Source organism: Pseudorca crassidens, chromosome 19, assembly GCF_039906515.1.
Source record: "Pseudorca crassidens isolate mPseCra1 chromosome 19, mPseCra1.hap1, whole genome shotgun sequence".
Taxonomy (NCBI): Eukaryota; Metazoa; Chordata; class Mammalia; order Artiodactyla; family Delphinidae; genus Pseudorca; species Pseudorca crassidens.
Genome location: NC_090314.1, coordinates 22,633,070 through 22,659,245, shown reverse-complemented (window position 1 = coordinate 22,659,245; position 26,176 = coordinate 22,633,070). Strand labels below are relative to the sequence as shown.

The 26,176-nt window shown below is 47.0% G+C and overlaps 1 protein-coding gene and 1 long non-coding RNA gene across 4 annotated transcripts in view; one reads left to right on the top strand and one right to left on the bottom strand.

The window, feature by feature from the left end:
* Positions 1–26,176, top strand: part of LOC137211787 (uncharacterized) — a 350,093-nt gene that overhangs the window by 306,188 nt on the left and 17,729 nt on the right. The gene's annotated exons all lie outside the window — the stretch shown is intronic.
* LOC137211782 (fibroblast growth factor 11-like) lies at positions 19,961–24,981 on the bottom strand. 3 transcript variants are annotated; one of them, XM_067714402.1, is made up of 5 exons: positions 24,840–24,981; positions 24,532–24,635; positions 23,711–23,909; positions 21,784–21,927; positions 19,961–20,109 (listed from the first exon to the last, which is right to left on the bottom strand). In XM_067714402.1, exons 1-5 carry the CDS (start codon positions 24,964–24,966, stop codon positions 20,105–20,107), a joined length of 579 nt encoding a protein of 192 aa, XP_067570503.1. In that variant the 5' UTR covers positions 24,967–24,981; the 3' UTR covers positions 19,961–20,104. The 3 variants fall into 3 exon arrangements, with proteins under 3 accessions (XP_067570503.1, XP_067570504.1, XP_067570505.1); XM_067714403.1 differs by having other exon boundaries at positions 23,711–23,825; XM_067714404.1 differs by lacking the exons at positions 19,961–20,109; positions 21,784–21,927 and adding an exon at positions 22,651–22,809.

Here is a 26,176-nt window from a genome sequence, read left to right as displayed (position 1 = left end):
ACACGACTCCTTTTACTGCGCTCACTATGTCCTCTTGCATTTTCACCTGCTGTCCCCTCTGGCTGGAAGTCTTTTTTCTGTTCCCTTTCTGTTCATTGCTAACTCCTCATCTCTAAAGCCTCATATTAAAAGCCATCTTCTCCAGGCAGCTTCTTGGACCTCCCCATGTGGCAAGAGATGCCTAGTCCTGTATGCTCCCACAGCACCCTGTGCTTCACCCATCCTCGGACTCACCACCACTCCCCACCCCACACGCACACCAGCCTGCTTAGAAGTTTATAGTCCCCACCAGAGGAATCATGACGCTCTTGTTCACTCTTTTATGTCTGGTGCTTGGCACAGAGTAGGTGCTCCATGAATATTTGCTGAATAAACATCTCATTCCGCATCCTTGTGACGATATGCATATGCTCTAGCCATCCTCTTCCATACGTTGCTCCATTCAACACTGGGTACTGGATATCAGGTATCTTTCTCTCTTGCTTACTCTCCTTGAAATGTTTCCCAGCCCTTGCCATTAAGAAGCTCAGAGTGCAGTAGTGGAGATGTACAAGGCAGAAGGAAATGACCAGGAGGATGACCCAAGGTGATCTGTGTGTACAGGAATCAGTGGTGTGGGATAGAGGCAGCGGGGCAGAATAATTCCTGGAGGAATTGACTCTGAGCTGAGTTTTAAAAAATAAGGAAGAGTTGGACTGGGGAATGAAGGAGGGGAGCAATGCTCATATTCTTCTACGGGCCAAATAGCAGCTAAGCAGACACAACCCTTATGTCTATTTCCATCAACAATTTTTACAGCTCATATCAGCTTCGTTTCATTGAAAGACTGTGATGTACTTCTGGGGTACCGAGAACGGCACCCCCTTCTCGAAACCCCTGCTATGTCTTCACTCATCTAACGAAATCTGGCTGACCCTGCAGGGCAAACTCTGCATAACTGACGCTACCAATGTCCAGGGCATGCCTGTCTTCACTCATGATTTCCCCAGACGAAGGAAAGGGCTCGGAGGAGATGAATCATTTGTCCAAGGTTGCACAGAGCTAATTAGAAGCACAGCCGGGTGTCAACTCCAAGGACCTGCTCTTTTCACCTGCTGCCTGCTACATTTGTAAACACATGTGTACCAAAGAGTGATATTAAGGATGGTTTTTCAATGGGGATGGGGTATAGAGTAGCAATACTCAAATCTTGAACTTGACCAGTTAATCTTCCTGGATAGATTCTTCATGGAATATATCACTTACTGGGAAGCAAAGACACTTATTCAATATGAAAAGACAGAAACATTTTGCCTTCTGTATCCTAAGACGGCAGTTCAGTGAAATTCAAAATAAATCTCACAACCAGAACGGGTTATCCATTCACACAGAATTTGGCACTCCAAAATAATACCACGGAAAGAGGAGTAATTCAGAACAGAGTATTTAAAGAACACAGATATAAACACAGCATATCATATAAATTTGTGGGATGCTGCCATGCTGGTACTTAGAGGAGAAAGTATTGTGTAAGATGGTCTCTAATAGCGAGAAAGAAGAAAAACTGGGAATTAAGTCTCTACCTAAATAACCCAGAAAGGGTAAAAATTATCAAATGAAAGGAAAGTGGAAAGAGTAATAAACCCAAAAATAGAAATGAATAAAACAGAGACATAAAACTGAATTTGAAGCGCAAGCTAAGCCAGTGCCTCTGATGCATCAGAATTACCTGGGATGCTCGTCTGAACCATAGATGCCCTGACTTGAGCCTGGACTTACTGAGTCAGACTTACTAGGGACAGGGCCTTGGAATCTGTATTTTTGACAAATGCCCTTCATGACTGCTATGCACCCAGAACTGCTATGTCTAATCAACATTAGACAATGTTGATTCTTTCAAATGAGACTTAAGGAGTCCTGGGCCAACATGGCTTTTAGTAACCTCAACCTTCTCCTTCCTCCACATGGTGGGAGCACCTAGGTCACAGTGGAATACCAGCCTCTGGACACAGTTGATTAGTCTAAGAATGGGCCCTCGACCCTGGCTGGGCCAAGGTGTCCTTTCCCTGGGACTTTTAGATTTGGAGCCAAGAGAGTTGTGCAGCCTTCCTCATGGTCGGGGTTGTTATGTAGGAAGCGATAGTCTCGCTGATACCCTATTTCCCACCTTGTGAAATGGAAAGAGGAGGAGGCTGGTCTGTAGAGACAGAAGGTTCAAGGTGACACATAGAAAAAAGTAGAGAGGCCAGAGGGAAGGTGAAATCACAGCAGGATTCAAGTCCTGCTTCCTTTTGTCCCTAAGACAATTTCGAAGAGACTTCGAAGAGTTTCAAAGAGATGCTCCTGTGCACTTATTTTTCCTTCGTGTGTCAGCTGGATGTATGATGTGTCCCATACATGAACAGAGGCATAGCTAATTCACAAGTTTATGTAGTTCCTTTCTCTCCAGGCACAGGCCCCTAGTATCACCTCCCACACCTATCCTTCTAGGAGAGTAGTAAGAATGCAGTTATGGGAGTCATGCCATCTAAGTCTTGGTGACAATGAGGCTTTACAAGTCCGGGTATCATAGAGGTCTATCATAAGTCAGAATCTACTTTCTTCTCTGTGACATACTTTCCTGATTCTCAAGGTCAAATCTCACTGTGCAGCCAAATAGCCATGCAGATGGGCTTAAGATGCAGCAGCATGAATGAGGTGGCCCATCCTTTGGAAAATTATGGAATAAGTCCTAGACCATAGAACCTATACTCATCATATTTTTAAAGGTTGATAAGACACACAGTAGTAGGTGCTGTTGAAATAATCATCACCAGATAGTCAAGAAATATATGCTGAATATCTCATTTAAACTGAAGATGGTGTTAGGTCTGGGTATTCTGAACGGCACATAGCCACTGTCCCATGGGGTCTGAGTGATGGAGGACACGTACACATGAAGACACAGAAGGGGCAAGATGACAATGAACAAGGCATTAAGGAGGACAGGTGGGGATTCAACTCTAACTGGAGATGTCAGAGGAGGCTGACCTGGAAGAGGAGCCATTTGCCCCGCGTCTTCATAAATGAGTTCACAGGCGGATCAGCGGGTGGGAAGAGCCTGAGTTCAAGGCAGAAGCATGAACAGCCATCTGGGTCTTTGGAGGCTGGAGGTGCTGTGGAGGAGCATTGGAGGCAAGGCTGATGGATCAGGTGGGAGCCACACTTGGAGGGCCTCATGTGTTCTGCTCTGGGGCTCATACTGGATCTTGGTGGGGAGAGAAAGCTGGGAAGGTTTTTAAGATGGGGTGTGGTCTTGGTAGATGTGCCGTCATTCGTGTGGTTTATCAGTTATTTCTGGTTCTCCTCTGTGGGCCCTTGGTGGCACTGCATTTCCCAGCCTCCTTGTGATTGGATGGGACCCCACGAATGGCTCTGGCCATCAAGACGTGAGTGGACATGACATATGTTATTTCTGGGTGAAGCATCTAGTTGCTGGTGTAAGACCCCATCAAGTTCTCTTTCCCTCTACCATGTTAACTGTCAGTGTTCCAGATGGCTGTGGCTCCACCTGCCTGGGGGTAGAGCAGAACCCTTGGAAGCCCCCTGCTGGACATGTACCATGAACAAGCAATAGACCACTGTTCATTATAAGCCAGTGAGCTTTGGGGTTGCTGGGTACCACAACGTATCTCAGCCTGTCCTGATTAATAGACCCGACTTTTCATCCATCCCCCATGTTGCGGGGAGGGTAAGGTAGGATGCTGGCAGAGAAGGTCTGTGGGCTGGGCCTGCTGTCCATGCCAGTGAAGGACATGGAGGCCTGGGGACCCTCAGATGGGCAGCCCAGGGACAAGCCATTGTCCATGTAAGCAGTACTCTTGACTGCCCCTCTCACTCCAACCCCCCAGTTAATCCCTGGAGAAATGGGGAATTCTGAATACGATAATCAAAAGTGAAAGGTGAAAGCCCAGAGAAATGACGGTCATGAAAACACCTTGACTTGAAAACTAACACGTGAACTTTGAAAATACAAATCTCCTCCCAGCTAAATAAATGGCACACACAAATTTTGAAAAGTGTGATTGAAGAAAAATGATGAGAGAAAACAAAATATAGTGGAAAGATGGCAGAATATAGCAGAAAGGATATGGACTTCAGAGCTGCAGACCTGGGATCAGACTCTGCTTTGGATGTTTACAATATAACCTCCCGACATTCATCCATTCATTAGCCATTCAATAAATATGAAATGTCTACTGGGTGCCAATGACCATGCTACGTCCTGGGGCCCCGTCCCTTTAAGCCCTTCCAACACCGACTCTACCTACGTGGAACTTATGGTCCAGTGGGTCACCCAGTCAAGAACCTGATTTCCTTACCTGTTTAGCCAAAACCGCCCACCTGCCAGGTGTTGCGAGCAGCTCCGTTATTGAATAAGCCCCCTTGCTGTGTGCACAGCAGACCAGAGATGCTAAACGGATGATGACTAAGATTATGAAAATGCCAGAGACCAGTAATAGACTACAGGATATTGTAGGGAAAAAAAAAAAAAACTCTGTTCAGTAATCATTGGCGAGTCATGCATTATTTAGAGTCTGCAAAGAGGCAATTTGTAACGTGCAAAGTTTCAATAGAAACCAAAAGGGAATTATTGCTCCCTATTCTTAAGTCCAAACACTTTCTCCTGAGCCTGTGCATGGGAGTCTAAACGTTCTATTATAGATTAGGTGGCCCTTTAACATGAGCAGACAGACAAGGGCTAGGAACCAGGGGGTTGAGGTCATCAGGCAGCTCACTGGGAACTGGTTCTCTGGTCTCTTGGCCTGGCACATCTAGGCTACCCTGCTATGCCCAGAGCATGCTGCCACCTCCCTCCCCCACCCTTGGGTTTGGTAAGACACATTTTGGGGATGCCTGGAGTCGATGTACACAGAATTCAGAAGAAATATTTCAGGGAGCTAGATCTGTCCTGTGTATATTTATGTGTTTTTAAAAATAAATTTATTTATTTTTGGCTGCATCGGGTCTTCGTTGCTGCGTGCGGACTTTCTCTAGTTGCGGCGAGCGGGGGCTACTCCTTGTTGCAGTACGTGGGCTTCTCATCACGGCGGCTTCTCTTGTTGTGGAGCACGGGCTCTAGGCACGTGGGCTTCAGTAGTTGTGGCACACGGGCTCTAGAGCTTGGGTTCTGTAGTTGTGATGCACGGGCTTAGCTGCTCCACAGCATGTGGGAGCTTCCCGGACCAGGGATTGAACCTATGTCCCCTGCATTGGCAGGTGGATTCTTAACCACTGTGCCACCAGGGAAGTCCCTATGTGTTGTTTTTAGGAGAGGAAAGAGTGTGGAAAGAACATGGGTTTCCCAGTCATGACCATTTGGAATCAAATCTGGCTTTGTGACCTTGGCAAGTTAATTAATCTCTCTGAGCCTCAGTTTCCCTAATTTTTAAATGGGCTGTTAATGAGGGCTACTGTGAGGATACACACACACACACACACACACATATATACACACTCTCTGTCTCTCTCCACTATTACATATTCACACATACAGTATATATAGAAATGTATATACATGAGTACGTCTAGGGATATGAATATGTATATATACATATGCATACTCATGTATACAAAATATATATTCACATATGTTTACATATATTTATACCCTCTATACACACAGATGTATGTATACATATATACATAAATAAACATATGTGTATGAATATGTATATACACACACATACATATATACAAAATACATATATTTATGTATACACACACACACACACACACACACACACACACGGCTTAGCCCAGTGCCTGATACCTGGTCAAAACTTGGAATGTATTAGTACCTTTTATGCAACTGTGATATCATGTAAGGTTCCGTGTGATCTGAAGAATAATAACTCTGTGTGGGGTCTCTGGAACTCCTCTTCCCCCTCAAAGTCCTTTCACAGCTGCTAAGTTCAGGTGCCAAATTGTCTTCCCAAATACCTTTTAACCTGGTACCAAGCTAGAAGAGTGACATCAGACAGCTGACAAAATACGCTCTTCTAAGCCAGAGAAAAGTTTCCCTGTTGGTCAGTCACCCTTATAGACCATGCGGGTAGACTTCCTATTTAAGAAGCAAAAGTAACAAACCAAACTGGTTGTTATCTAAACAAGAAGAGAGATGACTGCGGGTGGGGGAAGGGATAAATTAGGAGACTGGGATTAACATATACACACCACTATATATAAAATATATAATCAATAAAGACCTACTGTACAGCACAGGGAACTCTACTCAATATTTTTTATAATCTATATGGGAAAAGAATTTGAAAAAGAATGGATACATGTATGTATAACCAAATCACTTTGCTGTACACCTGAAACTAACACAACATTGTAAATCAACTATACTCCAGCATAAAATAAAAATAAAAAACAAGAGAGGTGATTTATTACCTTTTACCCAAAGGACAGACTGTTAAAGGGAATATATAGGTGAGAATAACGGAAATAACAAGCAGTCTTTATTGAGTACTAGGTAAGTGTCAGGAGCTGTTTAAACTCATTGTGTTCTTACCACAACATGATGACTTAGGGGCACTTCTCATCCCTGTTCTGCAAAACAGGGAGTTGAAGTCAGAGAGGTTAAGTGACTGGGTCAAGTTCACACAACCAGGAAGTGACTTGAACCTGAACGTACAAGACCTCAGGTCTAGCTTAAAATCCCAGTGATATAATTTGTAAATTGGATGTCCTTCAGTAAGCCACTTGGCCACTCTGAGCCTCAGCTTCTCACGGTTAAGTGGTAGCCACAAGTCTTATTTCAAAGGATAGAGGTTAGCATTAAGCAAGATGATTTTTGTAGCAGCTTATCCAGTACCTGCCACAAGATATGTGCTCAGTAACGGTACCAGCCCCTTTTCCTCCCCTTCCCACAATGCTGGGATCTCAGTCCCCTGCCCAGCCTTGGCCTCTGGTCCCAGAAAGACAACTCTATTTCCTATTGAAATATTTGTGTTTCTCAATTGTTTTGTTATTTTGGCTTCTGGGAATGTAGGCAACGCCTTTGGGCAATGCTTGTAGTGAGAGGCCAGACCCCTCTGTTCCAATTTCAATGAGTTCAATGTATAGGGGGAGGTGAGCCTTAGGGTTGGGAGCCCCAGGCATGAGAAAACAACTCCCCCCCCACCAGCTCTCTGATGAGGTCTTAATGCTTTGCTGGCAGGAAGAGGCAGCTTTAGGAGGACACAATCCTTACAATGTAATTTCACAGCCCTGGAGGTTCAGACAGGGCAGGAGAGGAAGTAACTGCCAATAGTTGGTGGCTCCATCTTCTTGCCTCAGCCTCTCCTAAGCACAGGACTCCAGCAAAGCTCTGATTTTACTCCTGAGGATACCTAGATCAGAGGGTTGAGTCTCCATAGGTTTTTCCCAAAGCTATGACTGGGAAGAAGTAAGACCAGAATTCCTAATATTTCCCCCTCTCTTTTATATTTCCACTGCTGTGCTGGGCTGCCTTCTGCCCAGGCCAAAGACACTATGACCTTCTACCCTACCCGCCAGTTCAAACTAGCACCCCGCCTCCAGAAGTTTCTCCTGGTTCTTAGTTTTTCCTTTCTAATTCCTTTGGGCTCCTTTGGAGATGATCTTGGGTAGGGGGTGAGCAGCTGGGTTTGTTCAGAATCTTGATTGGAACTGGAACCTCTATTGTTTCATCCCTTTCAGCTTTGACATCTCATATAACCATTCCACGAGACCTTAACATTTCAAATGTGTGTGCACACACCCCAGGCCACTCCCCAGGCAGGGTCGGGGAGAGGTGTGTTAGGAGGAGCTGGTAGACCCAGTTTTTGCCCTTACTCTGTCGTGCGCTCCTCCTTCTGGGATCACCAGACCTGCCTATGATTTTTGATCTTCCCGGGCTTTGATGTCCAGGTTTCTCTTTGATGCTATGAGATGCCCCAGTATCTTTCTGATACATTTCCTATTTTCTTAAGATACTCATTCATGCGTTTAACACATATTTATGGAGCTTCGACTATTCACCAAGCACTGTGCTAAGTGAAAAGTTGAACTGGCTTCTGTTTCTGTCACTTACAACAAAAAGTGTCTTAGCTAAGACACCCAGGTATTATTAAGTTTATTTTACAGGTATAAATGTGGGGGACAAGAGGGCACGAATGAGCCTAAACTAAGAGCCTTAGCCAAGAAGGATAGATATAGAAAATATACCCTTGTCTGGGCTCTTTCCACTGCACTTCACTGCCTCGGGGAGATACTTGTCAAACTTTCTCTGCATTCTGCTAAGATCGGAAGGTGAATGTGCGTGGTGTGTTATCCCAAGAGGGAGGCACTAACAACCTCCTAGGTAAGGCTGAAGAATTTGATGACATTCTTAACTTTTAAGGCAGTACAACATGATAATTATAAAAATGAATTTGCCAACCAATAAATCTGGGTTCAAATTCTCACCTTGCTGGGCAGATGACCTTGATTAACTTACTGGGTCTCAGTATCCTTCTCTGTAAAATGGGGATAATTATAACTACCACCGTGTTTGTCATGAAGCTTCGCTGAGATAATAATGCATGTAAACACTGAATGCTGCAGGCCTGGCATAGGTTAGGCACTTGGTGAGTACCATTTGTTAAGATGATGATGATGATGATGATGATGATGATGTTGATGATGATGATGTTGATGCTGCTGCTGCTGCTGACCAACCAAATTATTCATCTTGGCAGAAGCACTGTGGCCCTCAGGTGGTTAATATTAAGCAATTCTATTCAACAGGTTAGCCTGGTTAGTTTCCTAGCAGCTATATTTTAAGGCTGGTATTGGTGTGTGCTGTGGGGTCAGTGAGTCATTGGCCCTGGGTGTCTTTACGTTATCCATGTAAGGTTGCCTTTGCTATTTTGTTCATGCTGAAGACTTTTGGGGAGCTCCAGCCAGGTATGTCATCGGGCCCTGGAGAGCATCTAGAGTGGCTTTGCATTGGAATTTGTACAAGGTGTTCTGCCGCCCAGCTGAGTCAGAATTAGTGGTGTTCTAGATAAGGCAGAGACTCCACTCAGACTCTTAGAGTCTCATCAAAGCCTCTTTGCAAAAAGGTCACTGGTCTACTTTCATCCAACAGCAGAAGCTCCCAGCCCACTGGGTTCATTTTGGAAGCTGTGGTGGGCTTGTCTGCCATGCAGTTGCTATTAAAATCTCAGTAATGGGGGAAAGTCATCTTCCCATGTTCCTTGGTGCTCGCTTGGCACTGAGGATGGTAGTACGAGGAGAGAGTCCCCACCCGAGGAATGAAGCAAAGCCCAAGCCCTGGAGGTAAATCCCTAGCAAGTCCCAGGGCAGGCAAATCATTAAATGTCTGTAAGGGGGCTGTGAATTAGAACTGTCCCTCAGGCTGGACCACAATGCCACAAACTCTTCAAGGACAGCTACAAAGGGAATTTTTAAAGTCTCAAGGTTATTGTATAATTTTAGAAGTTTAAAGTCGTGTATAATAAAAATCATATATTATTTAAATGCCACTCTTCTTTTTCCCTATAAAGTATCTGGGGGAGGTAGAGAGAGAGAGAAGAGAGAGAGAAAGGGGCAAAGATAGAGACCAAAGCAGAGAGAGAGAGCTTTCAAATATCATTTAATGCCTAAATGTCATAGGCTTAAAAAATTCAACAGAATTCTCATGCATTCTTTCCCACAGGGGGCTACCCTTTAAACAACGACCTTTAAAAAAACCCAAGCAAACGAACAGCCTTGATACTGATGACGTGTGTTCTTTTTCAGCATGGACATTCTGCTGTTGACAGGATGAATTTCATCAGCCCAAATGGTCAGTATTTGGGGTGGTAGATCTTAGGATCTAACAGATTTTTATGGCCCACATCTGTCTGGGGTGATTGAGTTCCTGGTTCTTTCAAGATGGGATGATTTAAATAATTGTTCTTTACTGCGGTTGTAAAAATTCCATTCTGCCTTTCTAGCTGCGGTGATTTATTTGAAGACCCCAGGGGCAGGCAGGGTTGGAGCGCAGAGTAAGCTATAGGTAAACATACCAATTATATTGCAGGTATTACTTCCCCAAAGATTTCAAAAAATGCCTCAAAAAGCAGTGTTTCACAGTGGAAAGGACATGGTTCTTGAAGTCTGAAGGCCTGGGCTCATGCCTTGGCAATATTAATAAGCTCCCAGAGGGAGCTATAGTGCAGCTACACAGAGAAGTCTTTCCAGGTAATTGCAGATGTTTTGCAAGGCTACTGGAGACAGCAACTCTCTTGAGAAAATAATTAATAAGAACTCTGCTTAAAGTCAGCACTTTGAACAATTGCACACTGAGAGACAGATAAATCTCTATAATTAATATTAAACATGTTGATACGTGGAAGTGACCTTCCCAGCTCAGACCGGTGTGGAATGAGACCAGTTCGGTCAAGTTAAGCAGGTCCTGGGTGATACAGAATAGGGATCCAGGTAGGCTCTACACATGGAAATTCTTTTCCTAGCTAAGGGGTCCACTAACTGTTAGTGGGGAGGATTGGAAATTGTGTCTGAATTTCCCTCTATGTAGTATGATTACGAATATTCTATTCTCAGTCCTTTGCCAGTCCTCAAATACAGCAGCCCTTTCAGGCATTAAGAGAAAAGTAGGCTCTGTAAATAGTTGTCTATACTCACTGTCTTCAATTCTTTTCTTCCATCCTCTCTTGAATCCGTTGTAATAAGGCTTGTCAAGGTCCCCAGGGACCAATGATGAAGCTAGTTGTCAGTTATTCTCCTTGAACCCTCAAAAACATTTGACTCGGTTGATCACCCCTTCCTTCCTGAAATGCTTCCTTTTTTTGGCTTCCAGGAGACCATAGTCTCCTGGTTTCCTATTGTTCCTCCTTCACCACCACCCCTCCCTTCCTTCTTAGTGTTCTTTCCTGGCTTCTGTTAACCTTCCTGACATTCTAACCATAGAGAATGCCAGGGATCAGTCAATGAACCTTGCCTCCTCTTTGCCTACATCCAATCCTTGGTGATCGGATCCAATACGATGGTTTTAACAACCATCTCTAGGCTGATGCATAAGAAGTCACCGTTTTATGGGTCCCAGGGATTGAATATCAGTACCTTCATATAGTTAAACCTAATGACTCCCAAACATCATTGCCCGTGAGCTCCAGGTACCTCCATCTACTTGTATATGGGGCTTGATATTTTCTCTGGGATGTCGAAGATGCATTACAAGCATAATATTCTTGCTTATTTCAGTTAATGACAAGTTCATTTTTCCAGTTGTTCAGCTAAAAATCCTTGAATCCTCTATTCCTCTGACAACCAACAACCAATCCATCTGCAAATCCTTTTGACTCTAACTTCAAAACATATCCAACCCTGACAACAGTTACCGTCCCCTCTACATGTTGGCTCATGGTATTATAATCTCTCATCTGGCTTATGCAATGCTTTCTAACTGGATCCTTGTTCTGTCCTTGCCCCGTAAAGCAGCAGGGGGACTCCTGTTAAAACACAATTTAGATCATGTCAATTCTTTGCTTAAAACCTCTGACTTACTCCGAGTTAAAGTCAAAGGTCTTGCAATGGCTTCCTAGTCTCTGTAGAGATCTGGTTGCTGTTTCTTCCCTAGGCTTAACACTGAACTTCTCCTCGCCCACTCCAGGCACACTGACTCCTTGTTGTTCTTCTAGACATGTTTCTGCCTCAGGACCTTTGCACTGACTAGTTTTTCCACCTGGAATTCTTCTCCCCTGGATAGCCTTATGGTTCAGGTTCAGTTTCTTATTGTTCTGCTTTGGAACGCACTATTTCCACTACCTGCCACTATGTGCCAGTCCGTGTGCCAAGTGCTATGGATACAGCGATGGCAAAACTATAGCAGTTCTTACCCTTGTGGAGCTTCTATTTAGTGTCTGTGGGGGGACATATACTAACTGAATAATTGCGCAAACATGCAGAAGCGGAGCTCAGATGAGTGCTGTAAAAGAGAGATACTCGTGCAATGAGAGCTTAATGGAAGGATCTGGGGAGGCTTCTCAGAGGAGGTGATACTTGAGCTGCGAATGATGGAGGGCCATGGTTCTCTCGGTGCGCTGATTAGTGCACACGTGGACCTGTGACTCTTGCTAGGTCAATGACTGTCACCAGGCCTCCATGCCCTGGGGGTTTTCTATCAGGATGTGGGAGAAAGTGATCCCTTTTTTCCAGGTAGCTGAGCTATTGGCTGTGAGCCCAGAGCTGCTGGTGGTTACATCGCCATAGTTGGAAGGATCTTACCTAATGGAAGAAAGAATCAAGACCGCATTAGAAAAAACTTAGATGAGCTGGATGGAGAGTTCTGACAGTAGGGGAGGCTCCTGATCCGGTGTCCCCAAATCCAATTCTTTCCCTGGGTTATATGAGCCATTAAACTAGTTGGGCAGTTTTAGCAAGTTCAGTTTAGCGATTTGTCCCTTGGGATATGTGCATCCTGACCAATCTTCTTCCCTCCATAAGAGGAGCAGAAGGGTGCATCTCTGGGAGAAAGAGCTCAGCTTGACAAGACCCAGAGCCTCCTTCTCAGGTTCTCCCCTCCTCCCCAGCATCTGCAGTCTCTTCCTCACAAGAGCCGCATCAAAAGGGAGGAGGGTCATGGATCCTGGTGGATTTGAGGGCAGCCGTGACAATGATCATGGACAGAGCTGAACCAGATGGGGCCTCAGCTGCTTTATCAAGTGTTCTCACCTTTTCTAAAAGTTAAGGTCTAGAGAAGAAAACTCTCTGAGCCCAAGATTAAATATTTATCATGAAATGCTTCCTTTCTCTTTCTTATCTCTTACAGTAGACGCTTCACGGTGTAAAATGTAAGAAGCCCTTAGGGTAAAAAGTAAGCCTCTCTTTGTCTTCTCCAGTCATGAGTTCCTCTCCTTAGAGACAGCTTCTGGAGTATCCTTCCAGAGGAATTTTACACACAGACAAGGGAGTATGTAACTCTGAGTGCATATGGTTTCACACAAATGGTTTCCTGCTATGCATGCTGTTCTGTCTCTGGCTCTTAGTACTTACTGTATTTTTGGTTATTGTTTCATATAAGCGCACATAAAGTGATCTCAGCCTTCTTATAAGTTCCAGAACATTCTATTGTGTAGAGGTATACGTGCTTAACCAGCTCCCACTTAAAGGATTGTTTCCAGTCTTTTGCCATTATCAAAGCTTTCCCGAGTGCTCAAAAGATGATACACACATCTTTGGGTCTATGGACAGGGTTCTCGGTAGGGTAAACTGGGTGATGTTTTCCCTTTAATTTTCATTTTGTCCTCCTCTGGATCTGAAATGCACTCTCTCTTAGTCCAGAGAGGGGGTATAATTAGAAGAAGATCGTAGAATAAGTGATGAGCTAAGTCAGAATTAGAACTCGGATGCCGGGCCTCCTAATCCATCCAGCATTGCCTCTGTCCACCTCCACGTGGCCCCCTGGCTCACCAGAGAAGCAGGCAACAGCAGCTGAGCTGGGGAAGGTGCGGGAGTGGGGCTGGGGGAGGGAGGGTGATTATAGCCCAAGCTGTTGATAAGGCAAAGCAACAAGGGAGGGCTCCATCCAGGGTGTTTAGGACCTGGGGAAGGAGAGGCTGAAGGTGCATGGCCCAGAAAATGAACTTAGGAGTGAAAACAAAAGGCAACTATCCATTTTCCCCTTTTTCCATTGTCACAGAACTTTTAGCTGGGCTTATGGCCACCCAGAATAAAAATTATTTTCCAGCCTCCCACTGGAGGCTGTAAAGTGATGTGTCATGTGACAGCCTCCAGGAACCCTTGTTAAAAGACAAGGTCTGCCCCCTCTTCTTCATCCTGCCCTGCTGCCGGGAGTGCAGGTACCCTCACTCGAGGCTGTAGGACCAAGGCCGCAACTTAGGGATGGAAAGAGGGTGCTGGAGTGAGCCTGGGTCCCTGGCAACCTTGTGGATCAGAGCTCTCTTATAGCCTGGACCTCAGGCCTCCAGACTTTCACCTGAGAGATTAAAAACTAGGGTACAAAAGCTCGGAATGTTTTGGGTTTCTTTGTGCAGCTGAATTGAATCTTACCTGAAGCTGAAGGCCATGGTTGAGTATGTTGAGTTCTTATGGTTCTGACAATGGATTTGTCCTGGACTACCTGAGCTCCGTTTGCTAGATCACCTGTCAGCCTTGGTCAGGGGTGTAAATGGAACCATGATAGTGCTGGGGATGGGCCTGAGGAGTCAGGATACCTATGTCCTCAGCTGGCTCTGCTGATGCCAGTACGTTTCATGACTTCATGCAAAGAATTCCCTTTCCCCGGGTCTCAGTTTCCTAATCTGGAAAATGAGACGTTTGAATCAGAAAACCTCTAAGGTCCTTTCCAACTGTGATGCTCATAGCTCTGGCTCAGATGGTTGACCTGGATCTCTCTCCCTTCCCAGCTCTGTCCTCTGAACTCCTCATGGCATTTCACTGGTCTCGCCCTTGGACCATGGTCAGGTTTTGCCTTGCATCTCTCTTCTACTTGAAGTTCCCTGAGGTCAGGCCCTTGGGCTTCTTCCTGTCATACCCTTGTCTAGCTTCTAGAATAGTGCCTTGGGTATAAAGAGTATTCAGTACACCCTTGTCAAATAGACGATCTCACACAGACACAGCTGGAATATGATCCCGGATCTTTCATGCCCTACTCCCCCGGCCCGCCCCCCAGCCCCAGCCCATGCTGGTTCCACTTTGACCCCGTGGAAGTTGGGAGGGAACAGCAGTCCACACCCACCTTCCCCTGCTGGAGCTTTGCCTCCCTCAGAGTTGCACCCACACAGGGTTTCCCTGCCCCAACTTGTTGCTAATTTTGGTCTCTGTGGCTTGGTCCTCCTCTGCCACACCTTCCTGTGACGTCCTCAGGCCCCCATCTCCCAGCCAGGGAGCGAAGGAATGGAGATACCACTGAATGCCCTGGTGGGGGTGGGGAGGGGTTCTTTGCTAAGGTCTTCTACTTCTTTCCTTTCCAGTAGTTTATTCCTCCTCATTCTCATCCCTCCCAGTCACGAGCTTTGTGAACATCATTCTCCTAGTGCAGACACCAAAAAGAGAAGGGACAGAGTGGGTGAGCAACTTCCCCTGGGTTACACAGCGGGAAGGTCTCTGTGGACAGTAAGTTTCTTGGTGGCCACCGTCAGCAGAAGATGACAGAAAAGGGTAAAGATCCCAGTCCTGTAATGTTCCCATCCATCTTTGCTCCGTGAATATCATAATCTCTCTCTGTGGCTGGGAAATGCCCACCTTGGTTTGGCAGTAGGGTTTGGATCTTTTTGGGCATCTGAACCTTCCTCCACGCCCCTTCCCCTCTCTTTCTTACTGCCCACAGCTCATCAGTCTCCACCACAGGGCAATTCCAGTCCCTGCCTCCTGGTCTCTGCTCTCCTCTGGACCGTGCTAGGGGCTGTCACCTACCCGGCATGACACCATTACCCTGCACAGTTGGTAGCCTCACTATCCTCATTCTAGAGGTGAGGACACTGAAGTTCAGAGACGTCCAGTGACTTGTCCAAGGTAACACCCCAGGTAACATGTAGGGCTGGGCTCTGAAATCATGTCCTTAGCCCCCAAGCCCAGGGCTCTCTCCTTTGCAGCCTACACGGGGTGGGGGCGGCCGTGCTTTCTTCCACTCTCCCAGGGAGTGGCTTTATTGGAGAAGGACACAAGCTCCACAGTCGACATAAATGGAGCACTGACTCTGTACCAGGCTTGGCTTGAGCTCCTTCAATCCTCACCACACCCTACACAGTGGGTACCACTACTCTCTTTGGTTTATAGCCAGGGAAACTGAGGTCCAGAGAGATGAGTGACTGATCCGAGTTAACATATCTAGTGGTTGACAGAAGTGTCAACTTGAACCCAGGACCGACAGCTTCAGTGCTGAAGAATGGTGCTGCCTTTCTGAAAGGAAAAGCACAGGTTTGAGAGAGCCATATAGGTCTGGGTTTGAAGCCCCGCTTTGCCACGTCTAGCTGGTGCCGTCTCTCTCACCTGGGCCCCTAGATATGCAACGGGGGTGCTGCCCTGCAGTGTTGGGTTGTGTGGACACAAGAGAGGCATCTAGAGATAAAGCTCATTATAAAGTTCTGGCCCTGGGCGCAGGGTAGGGGCTCAGTCAACCCGAGTTCCTTTCTTCTCTTTCTAGGCTTCAGCTAAGGTTCTCCGGTCTCAGCCCACGAAGGAAGGATTTTAGATTACAGGAAAGAGGGTGTTCTACTGAAGTTGGAGCCGGCTTCTTCCTGGTCCCAGGCAGCTTGCCCTTTTCATCTTCCTGGACCTCGCTCCGAGGGGCTGTGGGAGAGACTGTGCCCTGTGTCTCCCTCTCTGTTTTACAGCCTGAAGTTTAATCTTCTCCCCTCCCTGCCCACCCTGGTGTCCCCTTTCCACCTCCCTAGCACACTGCCCGTGGGTTTCTACCATGGAAAAGCCCTACTGCCTGAACTCCTATCTGCTTCCTGTGGTTAATATTGGGGCAGGTTCTTTGAGTGAGAACATCTGTCTGAGTCACTGTGCCCTCCGCAGCTCCCACTGACTCAGCATTGGGCTCCCCTTCCTGTCCCCATCCCCCCTTCCCACAGGTGAGCTTCTCCCTGCTCCACTCTGACCACCGGCTCCTCCTTTACCAGCCGCTCAGAGCCTCTGAGAGAGGGCAGGGCTCAATTTCAAGGCTCCACTCCTTTTGAGCACCTGCTCTGAACCAGGCCCTGTGCTAAGCATTTTCTGTGCATTATCTTATTTGAGTCTCAAAACATCACTGTGCGGTCACGGTTAGTTACTAACTGTTTCCTCTTGGAGGCTCAGGGAGGTTAATGAGGTTAATTTACCCCAAATCACAGAGCTAGGCAGAGCCATGACTCAAACCCATGTCTGGTGGACTCCAGATCCCAGGTTCTTAAACACACTGTCCTGTGCGATATTTGGTCCTGAAGCAGAGGGAAAGACAGACAAGAGTCCTTCTTGCTGGGAGAATTTGAATACCCCATCACACACTCAACTTTGGGGGAAAATTTGGCTCCTGGGCACCCACTTAGAAGTCAAAAGTTGCCCTGGGATTTCCCAGAGACCAAAGAAGGCCACCATGTGTGGGAGGGAGGAAGTGTGAATTTCCAGGGGCCGGAGGGGTTCTCAGTGCTTGGAGTCCAGTGGTGCTGGGCAGTCCAGTGGTGCTTTCCTGTAATCTAAGATCCTTCCTTCGTGGAGGAGTGGTTCTCATCTCCTCGGAGGTCTGGGTTACTTGGACTGGGCTGTTCACTCCCTAGCAGACCTTCACAGAGGGCCCTGTGTGTACTCACACTCTACCACCAAGGCTCTCTGGGTAGTATAAGAGGCAGAAGTGGCAACAAGTATTGGCATGGCTGGTGACAAGGGCTATGGTGGAAGCAGGCAAAGAAGGAAGGCTTTGAGGAAGGCTCTGAAGAAGGGCAAGGACCCACTCTCCCCAAGGTCTCGTGTAGAGTGATGGAAGGTCAGAGAGTGCTGGGTTCAAATCCAGGCTCTGACGCTTCTGACCTAGGGGATCTCCAGCAGATTTTCTCTGAGCTTCAGTTTTGCCATCATGAAATGGGGATAATCCTGTCTACGTCACTGGAGTGTAGTGCCTGGTAAATAAGGCGGTTTTTTTTTTTTTTTTTGATTGATTGATTTTGGGCTGCGTTGGATCTTCATTGCTGCATACGAGCGGGGTCTACACTTCGTTGTGTTGCGTGGGCTTCTTATTGCGGTGGCTTCTCTCGTTGCAGAGCATGGGCTCTAGGCGCATGGGCTTCAGTAGTTGCAGCACGTGGGCTCAGCAGTTTTGGCTCGCGGGCTCTAGAGCATAGGCTCAGTAGTTGTGGTGCACAGGCTTAGTTGCTCCGCAGCATGTGGGATCTTCCCGGACCAGGGCTCGAACCCATGTCCCCTACATTGGCAGGCGGATTCTTAACCACTGTGCCACCAGGGGAGTCCAATAAGGCGGGTTTTAAAGCCCTGAGAGGTATCAGATGCTACTTTCTGTTTCCGTTCCCACCTTGTCCTGTCATCAAAAAATACTTGCAGGAACAATCTTCCCAGCAGCCATGGTTGCTGTCAAAGTCAATGGCTTGATCCTCAAGTTAGACAGTAACTCTGAGCTCTACTCTTTTGGCCTGATCACAGAGGGTTTTAGATAAGAGATTGAGGTGAATTGAGGGTCACTCCCATACCTCTTCTTAAAAACAAAGCAAAAGAAAACAAAACAAGCAAACAAAAAAAACCCCAAAACTAAAAATGGTGTTACAATGTTAATTGATGGGGAATTGGGAACTTTAACTCACAAAGATGCTACTTAACCCTCAAAACTGGGAGGCTTTACAGGCTGCGTTAAGAACCCAGATTCGAGACCCAGACTATCTAGGTTTGCTTCTTGGCTCCATGATGTTCAAGCTGAATGAACTTGGACACTTTTCTTATAATGCCCAGTATCCTTGCATCGGGCCTTACCTTCCTCAGCTGAGAATGGGGATCCTAAGAGTACTACTAGGGTCTTCCTCCTGGAGAACATGTGAGGCCAATATAAGATAGCATGTGTCAGGAGCTAAGCACAGATCCTGGATTATAGGAAGCTCTCAGAAAACATTAGCCGGTCTGTTACTGCTTGGAAACTGCGGTTTAGCCTTAGAGAGTCGCAGTGCTGGCTGGGACTCTGGGGTTATCTAGATGCATGGTTTTCACCTGGGGGGCTCCAGGGTGTGTGGACGTGCCCCAGGAGCCCCTCGTCAGATTCCAGAGAGGAGTAGGCAGGCCCACCTATCCTCTGCCTCTGCCCCTGCCCCCATCTGTTTCATAGCTTGGGGTTCCCCGTAAAAGTTGTTTGGATAAAAGTGTGTGTGTGTGTTGACAGGGTTGGGGGTGGGTGGTTCTATTGGTTTTTTTTAGAAGTTTGAAATCTACAGATTTGTGTCAGTGATTTCCAGCTCCCTCTACCCCATGAGGACCTTTGACTATCTCTTCATCATAAACCCCATGGTTTGAAGAGAAACTACATGTATTGAGCAATGACGTGTAAGATTTTTAGCTCTGGTTAAGGTATTTTGGGAAGACTTTTGGCAACACTTACAATTAGGAATCGTCATTGTCTATTTCAGAGTCTGAGAAGAGACTGGGGCCCTAGGCCTGGGACTTGGGTCCCCTCCACTCCTTTTCCTACAGGGGACCACGTCTTCTGAGCACCTTCTATGAGCATCATCTTATTTAACTTTCACAAGCATCCTTTGCTCCGATCTTCATTTTAGACTCAGAGAACAGAGCACGGAGGCATGGGCGGGGGTTGTTGGTGGTGGTATGTATCACTGCCCAGTATCACTCATTTGATAAATGGTTTTCAAAGTCCCAGCCCACTGAAGCTTTATTTATTTTCTGCATGAAAACTAGAGGCTTGTAGGATCTGTCCACTTTTTTCCAAATCGTCCCAACTCTTCTAAACATTTCACTGTTATTTGGAATTCATTAATTGGTTCCCTATGTTAGCAGAGCTATGCGGGAAGGTACAGATGAGAGAACTGTGTTAAGCCACAAGTGGTCTGTGTTTGATTTCATTACTTGCATCTCCTCCATGATTCCACGCTACAATTTATTCACACATACACATGAGCATACTCCAAGGAATACATGCTCAGAAACAAGGTCCGCAGCAGAACCCCAGACATATACACTCCACAACACGTCTGTTCTTTGAGGCATAAACATGGAAGCGGATGCACACACAGAGATGGTCAGATACTCGGACTCTTATATGTATCCAGATACAAAGAACCATAGCTACACATCATGCACACACATACACGTACACCCTAATTGAAATGAGTTCTCTCTGAAGCCCGTTTGACCAGATGTCTTTGGAAGGAAGAAGGGATGTAGGATTTACAAAAAGGAAAATTGCAACGATAACAGGGTAAACTTACATGCTCACTAAACTGGCAAAAAAAAAAAAAAAGTTGGAGGGGAGTTGAATAATGACATCCAATGCTGAGGACTACTTTTTATAAAACAAGCGTCTTTATACATTGCCACTAACAAAGAAATGGTCACTTTTTTGGGAAACATCTTTCTTATCGCTCCAGTAGTCAGATGTGTTTATACTCTCTTTTGCTGTAATTCCACTTCTAGGAAGTTAATCTAAAGAAAGACATCAACAAGAAGAAAATTTGACTTATAGAAAAGTAGCCACAACACTGTTACTTAGGAAATAGTGGTAGCCAGATAAATAACTACAATTAAATCCCGTTATCTCAGTTTGAGGCAATCTTTTCCAGCCACATCACAATGACAATTATGAAGACTAGGGAACATCACAGAAAATATTTATGATAAAGTCAGTGAAAAAGAAGAGCACAAAACTGGGAGTTCACTGTGGATGGGATGAGATGAAAATTTGTCTACAAAGAGCTAAACAATGGAAAGTGAGAAACGAACAGTTCTTTGAGAGAGATGACTATTATTGATTTGGTTTTTTGTTTGTTTACTTTAATGTTGTTATAATAAAGATTTCTGTTCCCAAAGCTATCTGTAATATAAAAAACCCAATGTAACCCAGCCTGACAACTGCAGTAAAGATTTAACCCACTCGCGGATAATGGACCCTTAGCAACTCCTATGTTCGAGGGGTGTATACACAGACATGTGCATCTCTAAGAATGCCATGTGTACATTGGACTTGGTCAGCCTCCCAGCCTCAACCTACAAGAGTCTTAAATGACAAGCTAAGAATTGTCCATGGTGCTTCACAGGCCTAAGGCTCACCTCTGTTATTCTTCCAATCCCTAAACTTGAATATTTTCAGGTGATCTATTTAATACAAATATCTGAACTTGCAGCTCTTGATCCTTGGAGATAAGACTCCAGTTGGTGAAAAAAGTTATTCGGTAGGGCCAGAGACCAAGTAAGGTCTAGGCTTTCCATGAACTAGCTCTGTGACCTTTGACCAAACTTGTTAGCATTCACTGAAAATTGACCGCTTTGGGTGCTGTGGTGGATGCCCTACACCAGAGGTCCTCAACCTTCAGGAGCGCCAGAATCACCTGGAGGGGGTTTCTTGCTGATACAGAGGTTACTGGGCCTCACACCCTGTGATAAGACTCAGTAGGACTGAAGTGGGGCCCAGGAATTTGCATTCTAACAAGCTGCCAAGTGATGTTGAAGCTGCTGACCCAGTATGGAGGGCCACTTGCTCTACATAGATTTTGCTCAAAATAACCTTGCAAATGAAGGGCCTTAAATATTACTCCCATGAACTAAGAGGATAGAGAACTTGAGTGACTTGGAAAGTCATTTAATCTTCTTGGTAATATGATTACCTCCTGCTCTTTCAAGAACTGAAATATGGAATTGATGAAACAATCCAGATACTAGTCATTTGCTCTGATGTGAATACCAATACACACACACACACACACACACACACACACACACACACACACATCTTCCCCTCTATTATGGAGACCCACTGCCAGCCTGCCTTCTTTTTCAATATGAACTATCTCCAGGGGTCAGTTTCCTGTTTGTTTTTTGCTTTGTTTTTCAGTCAATGAGAATGAAATGAATTAGATGGTCAACTTAGAAACGTGCATGGTTTCTGCTGTCACCAGGGATCCTCAGCAAAGTGACAGCATGCACTGCTAGTGACTCCGCAGATGACCCAGGCTTTGTGGTCTCAGGCTTATCAGTGTATCCACTGTGCTGCCTGGGTGAGCTGGGTGCTGGGAGCATGCAGAGGAGCTACTGCTTTGCAGCTGTGTGCCAGCAGTCCATCTCTGTGCATCTCAGCTGTAGTATGAGGAAAATAACACTGACCTTCATCAGGTAGTGGTGAGGGTTCAATGAGCTGCACGTGTAAAGAGCACAGACTGGTACCCAACAGAGATTTTCCTGGGACTTGATGAAATGGCTCCAAACTTGACATAAAAGAGTAAGAGGGTGAAAACAGCCAGAACACTCCTGGTTGAAACACAAAAAAAAACAACAAAAAAAAGAGAGGGGAGCCTTTCTTAACCAGATACCATGGCTCATTATGGTCAATGCAGTGATAAAGTAGGTGACCAATAAAAAGAAAGTCCATAAACAGAACCACGTATGTATGATGTTATGGTATGTGATATGGCTTGTATGTCACATCAATTCAAAAATTAGGCCTGGAAAAATGGCAGTCCATATGGAAGAAAAGATTAAATTGGATCCTTACGTTACACCATATGCAAAAATCAACGGCAGATGGTTAAATGTTAAAAATACGCCCCTGGGGCTTCCCTGGTGGCACAGTGGTTGAGAGTCAGCCTGCTAATGCAGGGGACACGGGTTCGATCCCTGGTCTGGGAGGATCCCACGTGCCGCGGAGCAACTAGGCCCGTGAGCCACAACTACTGAGCCTGCGCGTCTGGAGCCTGTGCTCCGCAACATGAGAGGCCGCGACAGTGAGAGGCCCACGCACCGCGGTGAAGATGGCCCCCACTTGCCACAACTAGAGAATAGCCCTCACACAGAAACAAAGACCCAACACAGCCAAAATAAATAAATTAATTAATAAACTCCTACCCCCAACATCTTCTTAAAAAAAATACGCCCCTGAAAATTTTAATAGAAATATCTTTTGAACTTTGGGGAAGGGAAAGATTTCTTAAACAAGATACAAAAATGTTGACTCTAAAAGAAAAGAATGATACATTTTCTGTATTACAATTAAGAGTTTTCTTTCTTAAAAAGACAACTTGAAAATAAGCTACAGGTACTTCCCTGGTGGTTCAGTGATTAAGACTCCACGCTCCCAGTGCAGGGGGCCTGGGTTCGATCCCTGGTCAGGGAACTAGATCCTGCATGCTGCAACTAAGACCGGCACAGCCAAATAAAGAAAGAAAGAAAGAAAAAAGAAAATAAGCTACAAATCGTAGAGTATATGGCAATCCACATCCTAACAAAGGATTATATAAGAATATATCAAGAGCTCCTTGACATCTGTGAGAGACTCTATTCTTGTTTAAAATGATTCAGAATATATTGTCCTACATCATTGGCTTTGTGCTTGGCCATGTAACCTCCTTGAGCCAACAGAATGTGAGCAGATAGGACATGTGTCATAGCTTAGCAGAAGCTTTAAAAGCATTGCAAGTTTCTTTTTCCTGGATCCTCTGCCAGGAGAATGACATATCCTAAACAAGAGCTGTTCCTTTAGCCTGAGCCCAGGAGTGGGAAGACGTGGGGCAAGGAGCTGACCCACAGGTTGAAGCAGAGATGCAACTGACCTGCAGACTTGAGAGCAAAAAGGAATGTTTCTTGTTAGAAGCCACCGATTTGGGGGATGAGGTGGGGGGGTTGTTATGGTAGTGAAAGCTGACCAATATGGAAACTAGTACCTAGCAGTGGGGTGCTGTGCTACCCAAAGAATAAAATGTGTGGTTTTGGCTTTGGGGCTGAGTGGCAGGCAGGGAAGTAACTACTATAGGGGGCTGGAAAACCAGCAAGCTATGTAATGTAATAGTTAACCATTTGGAAAAACTGTCACATGTGATCATTCGGAAGGGCTCCCTTCCCCTACACTCCTCCTCTGGGAACCCACAGAAGGAGAGCTTCCCAAACCTCCAAAGGCCAAAGCCTTCCTGGCTTGATCTGTCATAGCATGTGTCCTCTTAAAACACTTACAGCCCCTTAGCTGTGTGTCACTAAATGTCCATGTCAAGGTCAATACCGTCCCATGTGGTCCACCTCTTCCCTGGGGGTCCATACTCACCCTCCAGGAGCTTGGGCACAAAGTGGGCGGCTGCCTTGGTCTTCTTGACTCGATTTCCCTTCATGACTCGGCCCTCCTTGTCCAGGCCCAGGTACCAGGCCCGGCCAGAACGACGCTGGTGATAGAGAGCAGAGGCGTACAGGACATAGTAATTCTCAAAGACGCACTCCTTAAAGCGACACTCAGCTGTGAAATGTGGCTGAGGAGACAAAGACCCAGAAAGGCACACACAGACAGAAACACAAAAAGACACATCACTGAACAGAAGGGAGCCCTGGGAAGAACAAGGCAGGATATAATCCATATGTTTGAGACTGGCAGAGCCAACTTCTGAGTCCACACAGGAACTGGGAGAAAGGGAGCATGAGGAAGAGTCTGGTGGCCCCCCGAGGGCCGGGAACTAGACTTCTGGGGGCCTGGGATAAGAAGATAACTTCTCTCTGCTCTACTCCCAACCTCTCACCATCCAGGGCACCTGGAGGGAATTTCTGCTTGGAGGAGTTCCTGAATCCTTCCCCAGCATCCTGAATGACTCTGGGGAAGTGAGTAATAATGAGGTCTAGAGGAGGTTGGAGAAGACACAGGGGTCCTAAAAGATTGAAAGAGTTGGACATTCAAAGAGCCTGGGGGTATTTAGGAGGCTATTGGAGGAGAAGGGATTGGAGGGAGGCTACAGGAGGTGCTTGGGAGCGGGCAGTGAGGACAGGGTGTCGGCAAGAGCTGGAGGGAGAGGAAGCCCTGAGCTGCAAAATATCTGTAGCTGGGAAGGCTGTAGCTAGGGGAGTCCCCTGACTCCAGGCCACTCTGCCCCCTTGTCTCACCGAGCTGTAGAGCAGCCCCTCAGCGTTCATGGCCACGTAGTGACCCAGCTTGGCACTCTGGATGGTGACTACACAGAGCCCCACAGGGATCAGGTTGAAGTGGGCTGGGGGTGGAGAGAAGGGGTATCGGTACCCCAAGCCTCCAATTCCCATCTGAGCCCCCCCTCAATTATGGTCCTAGTTCTACTTCTTCCTTTGCGGGGTCAAAGAGCCAGACTGAAAACAACAGAACCTTAAGCCACAATAGGACTGTCATCTCCTGTGCCTGTGCTCCCCCTTCCCACCCAGCAGCTGGCTTCCCCTCTCACTGAAAGAGCTGGTGTCCTCTGGGGTGCCCTGGATGCTCCCATCAGGATTCGCCTGGAGGTAGAAACGCTGGCGGCAGAACAGTTTGGTGACGATGCCTTTGAGCTGAGTCTCTGGAGAGAGAGACATTCATCTTGGAACATGACATCTCTGTTCCCAGAAACATTGCTACACTTGGCGGGATCAGAGGAGAGAAAGAAAGGAGGATGGAGGGAAGGAAGAGGGTCCCAGGGCCCCAGCTCCCTGACCCTCTAAGCAAGCTCTCTCCCACCTCTCTTTGACTCCAGAGGAAGCTGGGGTGTGGGTCCCTTCTGCCTCCTCTAACCAGCTTTCAGTTGAATTGATTGAAATTTATTTAAAGGCTTAATTCCTACTCTACAGCTCAACCAGAATGGGGGGAGGGGAGAAGAAGGAAGAGGAAGGGGAGAGATATATGGAAACGCAGAGGACAGAGGGAGACAGGCAGAGCTGCTGAAAGGGCAGTGTGTTTGCGAATGTGGGGGGCATTAAGGTGACCCCAGGGTAGGGGCGCCCCCTCAGGGGTGGGGGTGGGACTGGACCTGACGCTGACTCAGCACCTGCTGCTGCAGCTGCCGCTCGCTTCGCGCGGGCCTCGCCTTGGCCCAGCGCCGGACTGTCTGACACTGACCCATCTGTCTGTCTGTCTGTCTGCTGGCTCGCGGGGGTCCCAGCCGTCCCTGAGGCTCAGCCTCTCCCCTTCAGCCAGGTAACCCGCCTGGGATGGGGGATATTCGGTACCAAACCAAGGAAATGGGGGAGGGGGCCAGGGAGCTGGTGAGGCAGGCTGACTCACGTGGGGGCTGGGTCCCACACAAAGGGTGGGCTGCTGACCGTACCACTGCGGAGGGCCGGCGGCGGGGGGAGGAGGACGCCAGCGGCGGGGTGGGAGGGTCTCCCCCTAGGGGAGCTGAGAGCGGATGGGAGCGAGGCCAGAGGGACTTCCCGCCTGTCGCACCGGGACGGGGACCACAGGCTAACCTTCACAACTCTCTTTGCCTGGCGCTTGCGGCCGAGTTCCCGGTACCCCCTCGTAGGTGGTACGACCGCCAGTCTCCGTGCGGGTATCCAGCCGTGTAGTGTGTCTGAGTTCCTCGCGGCAGAGGGTCTCCTGAGCCCGTGGGGCCCGATTTCTGAGCCGCGTAGGCGGTCATTGGGGAGTGCCCAGCTTCCTTCTTGAAGTGCACGTCACGGGAGAAGGGCGCACAGAGGGGCGGACTCGCGAGGTAGCTGCAAGGACACCCGGGGGAGAGCTGGGGAGATTGGTACCGAGCCAGGCAAGCTCGGCAAGGAGGAACGGAGCCAAGGCTCGGAGGAGCGG